The 12,987-nt window shown below is 29.7% G+C and overlaps 1 protein-coding gene and 1 pseudogene across 1 annotated transcript; both read right to left on the bottom strand.

The window, feature by feature from the left end:
• Positions 1-2,615: 2,615 nt before the first annotated feature.
• Positions 2,616-4,112, bottom strand: LOC140179737 (peroxisomal membrane protein 11A-like). The gene has a single exon (XM_072219466.1). It carries the CDS (start codon positions 3,959-3,961, stop codon positions 3,125-3,127), a length of 837 nt encoding a protein of 278 aa, XP_072075567.1. The 5' UTR covers positions 3,962-4,112; the 3' UTR covers positions 2,616-3,124.
• A 278-nt stretch (positions 4,113-4,390) lies between these two features.
• On the bottom strand, positions 4,391-6,916 carry LOC140180330 (UDP-glycosyltransferase 72E1-like; annotated as a pseudogene).
• Between the last annotated feature and the right edge of the window lie 6,071 nt (positions 6,917-12,987).

The following is a 12,987-nucleotide window of genomic DNA, read 5'->3' as shown; positions in this document are numbered from 1 at the left end:
ATACCACGTTATAGATTGGATAATTAACTTTTGTTTTTTCTAGATCGTATTCTTCGAAATTAAAACACGTTCTTTTAAAGTGGCACATGTTTATTTAATTTTAAGCATATTACAATTTATAGTTTTAATTTGGTCGGATTATAGCCAATAACATCACAGTCCTAAATTTGATCTGTGAAAATTTTTAATTAAATAGATTGAGTTTTCAACCTATAAATTGAAATTATGATAATAGCAAAACAAAATTTGAGTCACTATAATTATGTATGTAGAATAGTATAATTTCAAAGAATATAAACCAGGATTTCAATTGCAATTAATGTGAACCATTATCCAGTTTTTATTGCTATGTCTTTGGTTAACTTTTTGTCCGAATTAATTGGCAACTAATTAATTAAATAAAGTTATATAATTTATCTTCGAGACGAGTCGGCTTGAATTCGGTGGCTTGCTTATTTAACACATCTATCGATTCTTATCATCCTTGCAAAAACTAAATATGGATTTTTAAAAAAAAATAAAATACAGAAAAGCAATTTTTAGTAGTCAATATTACTGCATATAAAATATGTATATGATATTTTATAATTTTTTTTATTATATTACTGTTTAATTTTAGTCAATTATAATTTTGATTATTCTAATATATATTATATACACAAATATATTATAATTAGTTTAGTAGCTAATTTTTAGTATATATATGATGTTTTATAAAAAAAATTCTGAGATCCCAAATATATATTTCTATTAGTAATAATTAATTTGTGATTGATTTTTTTATACACATAAGACAACTATTTGATTATGCCCACTAGAGTTCATTAAACAACTAAAAATTTATGTGAAAAAATAAAAAAATGATCCTTTATACATCTAGAACTAATTATCTCGTGAAAACATTTTCTACTTCTTCACAATAGGTGGTGATTGTTTAATGAGTTCTATTTGTATCAATAGCAGTTGAAATCACTTTTGCGAAATTTTACATCCCATTTAGTCCTAAAATTAAACATTAATTCTCCCTCACAAAGGAGTGACATAACAATGGATAAAATTATTGACATGTATAATAATATGGTGTCGTCAATTTACGCACAATAACTTTGCGAATATTTCAATTTTCATCTAAAGAAAATAGTTGGAAGATGATCTAAAGTATTAAGAAATTGTTAATCCAGTTTGTTAGTAATGCAAAGGACTAATTTAACTCCCATATATTTTTATAGAGTAAATATAAAAGTTTACTCTTTTACTCTTAATTGTCACGTTGGCATTCTGCAGAAGGTGTTTGATAATGTTAATACTTAATATCAATAAGGTAAAATAAGTGTACGATATTTGAATGTTCAAAGAACAATTTTCTTAACAGAAAAGCATTCCAAAATTGAGTTTATATCAGTGCTATCTAGCATTTATAATATTCTACATTGCAAGAATTAAACTGCTACATAAACATTCTTCTATCTATATGATCCAATGATTTTCCAAAAAATTTAAAAAATAAAAAAGAGAAGATAAAGGTGGCACAGTGCACTAAAGTCCTATCAGGATATGATAAAGATGCAGCATGGGCTATGGAGTCTCACATTCTTAAACAAAAACGAATAAATAATTCATGGCTGGTAATATATTATACTAGACATCTTGACACATATTAGAAAATAAATTTACTCCTCAAATATAAACTGCCATAACTGATCCAATCTAATCTAAATATGATGCTCTGTATGTTCTCTTTTCCCTTTATCTATTATTGCCACTTTTCTGCTCATCATTGGATCAATGTATTTAGATACAAATTGTGCACACGATGAAACATTAATATCATTTTACAACCATAAACAATAAGTTATAGTGTTGAAACTTCAGAAGTGTTATTTGAATTACATAAAAATGCACAAGATATACATCAATATGAAAGAAATATATAGCAGGAAGCAATGTTTCTGTTAGTGTATTTATCCTACTATATGCAACCTAGCAAACCAGTTTTCTTTTCTTGAATCATGCAGATAATGGGTAAAAGAAAGAACTTGAAAAGAAAGTAAACTTACTAGGCAAAAACATAGCACATAACTATTCAAGAGAAGTGCCTTACCAAGTCTGAAACATTTCACAATACATCTCCAACAGCAGACAAAAGATTACTATATAATTATAGCTATACCCTTTGTCTCTGACTATAACCATACAAGATTTGACACTAACCCAACCTCTCTGAAAATCTAAACCATTAATGCCAGTTGATGAAGGCTGAGAAAATTGTAGTTTGATCAATATTGACACACAAAAAAAACCCTGCAAAAATAAACCACTACAGAGAATTGGAACAATGTTAGTTATTAGAGATATAACTATTCATGTACCTCCTCTTAACAGCTTAAGTCTTGGGAAGAAATGATTCAATAGCATAGTATCATAGCTTCTATGACCTAAAAGTCTAAAGTTCGATCCACGTTAACCAAAAAATCGAAGTATTTCAGAATAAGGCAAATGTGTCTTCTTCTATTTGCTTAAACTTTTGGGAAAACTAATTTCATGACATTAGTAACTACATAACAAGTACAAGAAGATAAAAAAATGGACAAATAAACAAAGTGCACCTAAACCAATTTATACTACCAAATTTTGGAGCACTTATCAATTATTCAAAGACTATAGTCTATAGGTATGGACATTTTATTCCTTTTCGGTGATACCAAACTCCCAAGTTCGGCTCAAATGAGCTGCCAATCAAACTAATTGGCATCTTTGTCCACAATACCAAACCCACCCGCCAAAAAAATGTGGAAGCTTTTGATTATAAGCTAATCACTACACTCCTAAATTTAATTCTACAGAGAAGCACAAAGGCAATTTTACATTCCTGTCTAAATGAATGCAGAGAAGCCAATCATCCTCATCTGCAATTCTCCATCAGTTTTGCAGTAATTGTAGCTTCGAATTTAGTGTTTTCAAAGCCACAATTATTACGGAACTGATGTAGAATTTTCACATGCTACATGCTACAAGCGTGTTTGAATCTCCATTCACAAGTTCCTCAACAATTCTAGACAAGTAAACTGAAATTCAGATTATGCAGTAACTAACTAACTAACTAACTTGATGTAACCGGCGAAGTTTAACAAGATTTCCAATTCTTGTGAGTGCTGATGAGAGCAGACAACAATCCGGCGGAAGCCATGAAAACCGGCCCCGAAAACGGTCCCTTGCCGTCGATCATATCATCCAAAGCCATAACCGAATCAGCCAAATCCTGAAGAATCGAAAGCTTCTTCATCGTCTTCTTCTCCCTCACCTTCCTCAACCTCTCTTCCTCCACCTCACAACATTCCCCTCTCAAACTCGCAATTTCAACGGTCGATTTCAAGCATTCTTCGTCCTCTCCGATCACCTTCAAATCCCTGAATTTCAACGCCACGCTACCGAAGTACCCTACGAACTCGCACCACGCGCTGATTTTCTGAAACGAACGCGACCGTTTCGGATCGATGAGTCCCGATTTGGATAGCCAGACGAGCTGCTCGACGAAGTAGTAGATTCCCTCGCCGCCGTAGGCGACGATGGAGAGGAAGAAGTCGAGATCGGATGAGCTGGTGGTGGATTTCACGCGCGGTTTTTGTAGGGCGCGGAGCGCGTTGAGGTCTTGGACGAATTTGCCGAGGCGGAGGGACTTGCGGCTGATGCCGACGCTGGACTCGAAGGCCTTGAGGCGGTTGTAGAGAGATGGGCCGTTATGGGCTTGGGTTTGGGCCTTGGCCCAGGAAGTGGCGAGGATGAGTTTTGAGGTGTAGCGTGAGATCTTGAGTAGCTTGTCGACGCCGTCGCGTTTGGCGAGATAGGTTTCGAGGTGAGTCAGGAAGTCTCTCTTATTTTCTCCTTCAGGTTTGGGTTTTTGTTGGTTCGGGCTTTGGGTCGGGTGGAGCGGTGATGGTGGTGGTGGAGATTGGAAAGACATGTTTTTTTTTTAAGTTCGGGGAAGAGTGTGTGTTCCGAAATTTGGGAAGAGTGGCAAATGATGCAACGATTTCTTCTTACCCTCTTACACGGCACCGGTATATTAACAAAATAAACAACACTTGCGTTACCCACTTGTTTTACCCACTTCTTTATTTATTAATCAATAAAATGAAACGAACTCTAATAAAGAATTTTCAACATAAATAAAAAAATTAAAATTCATTATTCATTATTATAGATAGAGAAAATCTTTTAGAACAAACACGCGCATACATAACAACAACGTAAATATAATTTCATCTTAGTCTCTTCTTATTAAAGTGGATATTCTCATTATAACATTTTTACACCAAGATAGTATTGTAAACCATAATGAGTTAATATAGTTAACTAAATATGTTTGATTAATTATCTAAAAATTCAAATATCATCTTCCTATAAAGATGTTATCACGTGAGTATTTTCCTCTTATTAATAGTTTAAAATTGATGTTTCCATAACTTAGCAAATGCAAGTCGTGAGTGATAAGAAGATCCATTAACCTGCAATGTGTTGATTGCACTTTAATTTGTTTGAGTTCTTTAGCCTTTTGTTTAATGGAATTTCGTTTTTGGCCTTCCACCATGACCATCTTCGCGACCCTCTCAACCTCTTCTCTTGGAACCAAAGCACCCTCACCAACCTTCACTTTCACTCCCACCCCGATTTCCTCATCCACCATCATGGCATTCATCCTTTGCTCCGCGTACAACGGCCACGCAATCATCGGCACCCCATTCGTCACGCTCTCCAACAAAGAGTTCCAACCACAATGCGTCAGAAACGCCGCCATCGCAGGGTGCCGGAGAATCTCCACTTGTGGGGCCCATGACGTCACCAACTTGCATCTTCCTTGAGTCTTTTCTACAAACCCTTTTGGCAAATATGATCCAACATTATTGCCATCGTTATAGCCGGCGTTGAAGAACGATGCGGAGGCGCTACCGTTGCTCGGGGCGCGAACCACCCATAGAAATCGTTGGCCACTGAGTTCAAGGCCCCATGCTAACTCGTTTTGTTGCTTTATGGTAAGAGTGCCACCACTTCCGAATGTAACAAACAGAACCGAATTAGAGGGTTGTTGGTTGAGCCATGCAATGCACTCGGATCCGGTTTGACCCATTGGTTCGGTCTTTTTTATGACTGGTCCAATAGGGTGAACCGGTGGAATTGGTATGTTGTGGTAAAAAGCATGCTCTTGCAAAGCTCTAAGGGTCACAGGTTCTAGATCTTCCCATGTGTTCAATAAAATACCTAGAAAAACCTTCCACAATTTATTATTTAGTAATATAACTTGGAAAAGTTAAGGGGCAGCAATTTTATTGCATTTTGGCCAGCATGTAACCAGCAGAAAAATGTGAGCCATTGGATGAAATCTCACACCAATCTCATACCATCAAATTATCATTGATGGCTAATTGATGGCTACCAATCATAAATGTTGCTGGTCCCCTAGCATTGCTCATATAACTTATTTGCTTTGAAATTAAAAATATATATATATCTTAGAACAATAATCATACACAAATTCAAGAAAGATAAAGTTAAGCATAGATGTCACGTTTTTATTTTTACCATCAATATGATTTTATACTTAAAGATTATATGCATAGTTTGTTTTTGTTTATGATACAAGTTCATATGTAGTTGTTTTTATGTGAAATTCATAACTAAAAATTATTAAATTATTTGACATATTTAATTTAATTAATTATCATTTAAAAATTTTCAACTATTAACTATACATGAATTGTCACCTAAAAAATATTTTATAAAAAAATATATACAAAAAGTAGTACACATTTTATATTATAGGACTCATCATAAAAAATGTAATATGAAAATGAAACCATTGATTATATTTTTGATGCTTTAGTGAAACTAATTCAGCTGAAAAAATATATTTAATAATGCAAAAAAAATTCAAGAGAATATCTAATTAATTTTTTTTTAAAATAATCAGGACCAAATTAAATATTTGTTCAAAAAATTATATAAAAACACTATCTTTACATGACAACATATATAATAAGCTTTTTTTTTGGGTATGTTTATCTCAAATGAAAGCCTAACCTCTTAAAAAAAAGTTATATAAAAGCACTATCTTTTAATGAGAACATATATAAAAGTTGGTAAAGTAAAAATTTAAGATTTCTAAATACTTTTAAAATCAACGTTAAGCTATATCATTCTCTTAATTAGTTTACATCCCAGTATCCTCATCACTTTAAAAGAGCTAAATTCAAAATAACTGCCATGGGCAAGCGACTAACATGGTAAAAGTACCATTTATACTCATCAATCTTTCGATTCTTGATTTAGTCCAATAAGTTTTTGATTTGAACCGGCTCGTAATCCGGTACCTGAACCGAATGTAGAAGGTCCACAAACTCTCCCTCCACGTCACGGTCTAGTTGAGGAAGGAACAAGGAGAGTGCAAGAAGTCGAGCGGAGGCGGTGAAAAAGGTGAAAACCAGAATGTTGCATTGGGAACAACATCCTTACATGCTTCAAATGCTTGCATACAAAATATGTCTATGATAAGTGTTTGTGGCTTGTTTGGTAATTGATTTAGTACTTTGTTCAAACATTTTAAACTTTTATTTGTGTTGATACAAAGGTGGATTATGCCGGGAGTTTCGCTATTGACCAAGTTGGATATATCAATGGTTGGGAGGTTAACAATGTCAAAATGGAGTGGAAAATTTGGTGAGTGAAGAAGATTGTTTTGAGCTGAAGAAACCTCGGTGGTGATGTTAAAAAATGTGACATGAAAGCCATGATTGGTCACAAGGATCTTTGCTAGCTCAAAAAAAGGTGTGACATGGCCTAGACCTAAACTAAGAAGAAAACCAACATGCGATCTTTTGGATGTGAATTGAGCTTCTACCTTATTTTCCATGGTTGCTATATATGTAAGATGTGCAAAGCTTCAAGGATAGAAAAGGACCATGAGTTTTATCATGCCCTTGCGTATATATGTAATGTTGCATGAGGTGCTTTTCGACCATTACAACAAGGGAATGTTGTCTTTTTTAAAAAACACTTATATCACATTATTATTGGACGTATTAATAAATTAATTATTTTTAATTTCTTAATAAATTAGAATAAAACTGATTTTTTTGTAATAATAACAATAAACATAATTTTTTTTAAAAATTTAATTGTATTTTTTAATTTTTGGGGATTTAAATGTCTACAAAACAAAAAGTTAGATATATATTTATCTTTTTATCAAAAAATTTAAAGATATTCGATTTAAATTGAGTAATTCGATCGGATCAAACTAGGTCTAATAGTTATAATGCAGACAATTGGATTTATTATTGTTGTTATAATAAATTAATTTTATTCTGATTTATTAAAAAATAAATTATTGACCGATTTATAAAAATATTCAATAATAACATGGCACATATAAAAGTTTTAAAAAAAATATTTTTAATGTCTTTATTAAAATGGTCTCCTTGCGATAATAGTAATACAAATAATAACAATAATAATAATGAGAGTGGCTTCAAATCAATGATTAATAAGTGATGGATTAGTGAATTATTGGTATACCCTCACATTCTGGTGGTCTCCATGTGAATGATAAAAGATGAACATTCATACAATTGTGTTTGTGTGAAGTTAATTATTAAAAATTATTAGGTAATTTGATTTAAAAGAATGTTAGAGAGTCAGTAATTTTGATGTTTTGTAATTATTAATGGTTATCAATAGTATTTTTAATGATGTGAGATTACATTTAATGATATCTAATAGTAAAAGATCTATTATTTTTATTTTGATGGTTAAGTGCTGATTAAAAAATACAAAAATTACTGCTCTCTAAATTTTTTTTGATTTATTTAATTAATTTATTATTTAATAATTTTTATAATTATAAGTGAGTTTTCTATCATTTTAAATTGTCCTCGACCGGACAGGATCAAGGTAAAATAAATAAACAATAATTGTTGTGGTCACCAGTTTCCCCCACATATATGACAGGTCTTTTTCTTTTGTCAATGGACAAACATATCAGAGCTCTGAATCTCTCAGTCTCGCAGCATGTGGACGAGGTCCATGACCAAGGGTCCAAAACTTCAAATTAATGTTTTAAAAATTGGACCGGTCAATAATATTAACAGTTAGATCGTATATGTAAAACTGTTGTTTAGAAAATTCACACGTTGTTCTGCTTCAAATTCTGCGACTAACCCGCACGCTTTATCTAGTCGTCGAACTACTCTTTTTTGTTATTGCCGTGAGTTCTTTAAATCTGCCACCAGACAATATACGCACACAACACCAATATTTTGTTTTAAATTCTGCAACTTCTGATTTCTATTATAATAAATAACTATTTGATTTGATAATAGTTTAGATTTTTTTATAGATTGAATTAAAGTTATAATAGTTATATTTTTTTCTCTATCACATTGATATTAAATTTTAAATTCTCTTATTTCATTTTAATTTTACCACACTCAACATGTTTGATGAAATACTTTAACCATATTTTTAGTAGATTTTATAATTTCTATCTTTTAAAAATTTAGTAAGTTGATTGCATGTGAAATTAGAATAATTGGATCTTAGTAATTAGAAAATTTTAGCTGCACATATACCATCTTTACAAAAAATATATTAGCATGATGATTCTACTTGCATTAGTGTTCTTCTAGTAAATTTTAATTGTTATTGTGCACTTGTTAATTTGCTAATTATTCTTGTGTTGTTCTGTTGCTCTTCTATTACTGAAAATTTAAAAAATAATAATTTAAGCAAAATAACTTAAAAAAATAAGTTAAAATTTAAAAAATAACCACCTAAGCAAATAATTTATAATTTATAAATACAATTTTAAAAATTTTTAATAACGACACCTAAAAAAATAATTTTCAAATTAAATGTATGAGCGACACATCAGAAAAAATAACAATCTAAAAAAACAACTTAAGTAAATAACTTAAAATTTAAAAAATAACTACTAAGTAAATGACTTAAAAAATAAATTTGATTTGATTTGAATGTAAAAAATAAATTTTTTGATTCGATGAATTTTTAAATACAAAAAATGAATAAATAAACAAAATAAACAAATAAAATAATCTATGAACAAATAAAAACATAGATTACTTTACTAAGATTAAGTACAGATAAATTTATGATATAAAATATTGCAATCTATTATAAACTAAAATTTAAAAATTTGGTTAAAAAGTTAATTAATATTACAATATTAAAATATTCTTTTTTTTTTAAATGTTTCAAACAAACTAATTTGTACGCATTTAACTTACACGTATTTTATTCACACGTTATCCGGATTAATTCAAAATGAATTACTTATAAACGAATTATATTTTTAAGAACTCGATTCGCAATTTTTTCGATAGAATTGAATTGATTCACCAAAAATTATGTTTATGGAAAATAAAAAGTTTAAATATATAGTTACAGAATTAAAAAAATAATTGATACCTATCATCGACTTCCAATTCAATAACATTGTACTTGATAGACTTGTTTTTAGAAAATAAATATTAGCTATTAAGTATCTCTACACAGCTCTTTCCCAAAACTTGTTTTTGGCTCCTTGTCAAAGACTATGAAACATGCATAATCAAAGTCATCAATAACACTAAACTTTATTCGGTACCTGCTTAATTAAAAAAAACAAAAAAACAGCATAAAAAAGGTTAAACATACACTTATTTAATATCTAGTCCATTGTGATTAGACTTTAAATTAAAAATAAATAAGGGAGTTTGGAGAAGCAGGAATCATGATTTATTTAATATAGATGATTCTTGGAGTGCTAATAAAGTGGTGAGTTTGATTCGTAGTTCAGTAATTCACATTATTTTTGTTATGCATCAATCTTTGTCTCCTCCTTCGCTTTGTTTGCATTGGGTTCCACCTCCAGTTCATTCTGTTAAATTGAATTGTGATGCTAATTGTTTTGCTCCTTTTGGCTGTGCTGATTTTGGTTGTATCATTCGCAATCCTGATAGATGTTGGTTGAAAGGTTGCACTGGGAAAGTCGAAGTGTGCAGTGTTCTTTTTGTTGAATTGTATGCAATTTGGAGAGGTTTACTTCTTGTTTGGGAGAATAGATTTCGTGAGGTTATTTGTAAAAACAGACTGTTTAAAAGCTCTTTTCTTGGTAAACCAAAGAATGCTTAGTAAGAATATTCCGGAATGGGATTTGGTCATTTGGCAAAGCATATACAAGAGGTTATGAAGTGGAATTGGAGAGTCTCTATTCTTTTAATTCAGAGGAATGCAAATAGTGTTGCATATGGCTAAAGCAGCTGCTTTTGTCGCGGACATTCACTCGAATTGGAGCCAACCATAGAGTGAGTTTCAACATCTAATAGATTTAGATATGAACCTAGCCAATTAATTTGGTTTTGTCTCTTTTTTTTCTATTTAGTCACCAAAAAATTAAAAAAAATAAATAACCTTGGAATTATGGATAAAAGGAGACTGCCACAACTTGAATATTTGAAAGTTTTTGTAAAAGCATATGTAGATCAGTTGCATTCACATTGACCGTACCACTAGTCTAGAGTATCTATAATATGACTTATAGTAGCCAAGATAACACAAACAACATTCTGAAAAAAAATAATGATTTAAATCTTCTGAATTTGATGAGTTTTTAAATCTACAATATATATCTAAATAAATAAGATGAATAAACAAAAATAATCAATATATAATAGATTTAAATTAATTTTTTCCTCAACCTTTTTATAGCAAAAAAGTACCGTATCTTATTCTTTTAACTGCTCAATGGTTTTGCCCTGATAAATTTTTAAGAATGCAGCCTCATTTGAAATTCTGCTGATATTTTTCCTAGGCTCTTCAAATATTACAAAGCTAGATAAATAAAACGAAAAAAATACGTTAGATAACACATATAATATTAAACTAAAGAATTAAAAAAATATATATACCCACCTATTTCTACATTGGATGACATTTGCTTCTTCAAAATTGAAGAATATCTTTGTACCATACATGAAATTCTGTATAACAATTTTTTCTAAAAAATTTAATTTAATACAAAATGAGTAAAAACTCACATAAAAAATGAGTAAAAGCTCACATATAAAAATTCACATAATTATGGATAAATATTACTGTTATATAATTTGACTCTAACAAATTGTAAGACAACAACAGCTCTATCTTTATTGCCAAATTCCAAAAAAGCATTTAATCCGTATGCATAATTGTCAAAAAATGCACACTCTATTATTTTTCTATGTCAAATAGAATGTTTAATGTTAAATACATTTTTTTAGAACAAAATAAACAAAAAATAATTACAACTAAAAAAGTAACTACCACTAAAATAATATCAAATTATATATATTTTATATTTTAAAATTTAAAAATTAACAATAAAATTAAAACGTCAAACACAATTTAAAAAAATTAATAATTAGTTTATTAATTATTTTAAACTTATAAAAAATTAACTAGGGAAAGAATGCTTTCTATTAAATTTAAAAAAAATTTAAATACTTTTTTTCAAAATCAATCCGAAGTGATTTTTCAGAAAATTCAAATACTATTAATAAAAAAATATTGCCTTTTTTTTTAAATGTTGCTCTTGAATAAAAACGTTTGTTACCTATTAATAATATTAATAAAAATAGTCATAATAAAATAAATTAAAATAGCAATTTAAAAAAATGAGATGTAATTCTTTGCGGTGGACTTGATTTTACCAAAGATGATGAAAATGTGAATTCTTAACCATTTATGCGTTGGAGAGACCGTTTCTTATTTTGTGCCGAAGCAATTTTTAAATTCCAGGCCAAAATTGGTAAAATCAAAGGGTATTACTTGAACGCTACTGCAGGTACATGCGAATAAATGATAAAAAGAGCTGTATTTGCTTGAGAATTGGGCGCTCCTATCGTAATGTACGATTTGTCAAGATATGGATCAAATAACAAATATTCCTTTTTGGGTGGTCTACGAGCAGCTGCTCAATCGATTAGTTATGAAATACCATTAACTCTATGTGTGTTATCAATATCTCTACGTACGATTCGTTGATACAAAAACTTCTCGATGCTATTGCTATGGCCCTTTCCTTGTAGGACAACTTTATAGGAAAATAGAAAAGGGGCAGAATATAAAAAATTCATTATTATTCTCACTTCAAGTCTGATTAAAGAACAAAATCTGATAGTTATATGAGTGAAATCAGACAGCTTCTATAGAAATATAAATTCGAGATTCTATTTAGATAATTTACAAATACTATATTAGATTAGATAGTAGATTACCAACCTATTATATATATATATATATATATATATATAATATTATATTTATCTTATATATATTATATATGGGTATATGGTTATATATGTTATTTCTATGGTATGATGATTTGAAATTGCAGTCAAAATATTGAGTTTCATTTTCTATGTAAAAGAATTAAGTGAAAAAAAATTAGAAATAGACAAGTCTTGTTATCCCAAGATTGGATAATTAGTAATCTTGTCTTGAAGCAGGCTTAAAAGACCAACCTTATTGAGATTGAGTTTTTGCTACTATTTGGATGATTTATTATTCATGTATTAACAAAAACAGAAAATAAGGGCAGCTCAAAAAATAGAAGTGAATGGTTAGAAGCACCAAGATACACATGGGATTAGTAACACGGATTATGTAAATTGTCAAAAGGAACATTTTCACATAATCAAAATTTTTAGATTTATAAAAATAAATATATGATTACCCATCATCAATCTCTAATTCAATATCAGTGTATTTGGTAGATTTGTCATCTTTTTTAAAAATGTTTTCACTCCCAATACCATCAAGATATCCAACAACATTTAAAATGATTTAAAATAAAATAAAAAATATTATCAATAAGTTTGTTAAAAACAAAACCTAGCCGAAATTATCAATAAAATAAATAAATTAATAAATAAATTATACTTTTTCTAAAATAATAAA

The sequence above is a fragment of the Arachis hypogaea genome, chromosome 16 (genome assembly GCF_003086295.3).
Source record: "Arachis hypogaea cultivar Tifrunner chromosome 16, arahy.Tifrunner.gnm2.J5K5, whole genome shotgun sequence".
NCBI classification, from domain to species: domain Eukaryota; kingdom Viridiplantae; phylum Streptophyta; class Magnoliopsida; order Fabales; family Fabaceae; genus Arachis; species Arachis hypogaea.
This window is presented reverse-complemented; position numbering and strand designations above follow the sequence as displayed.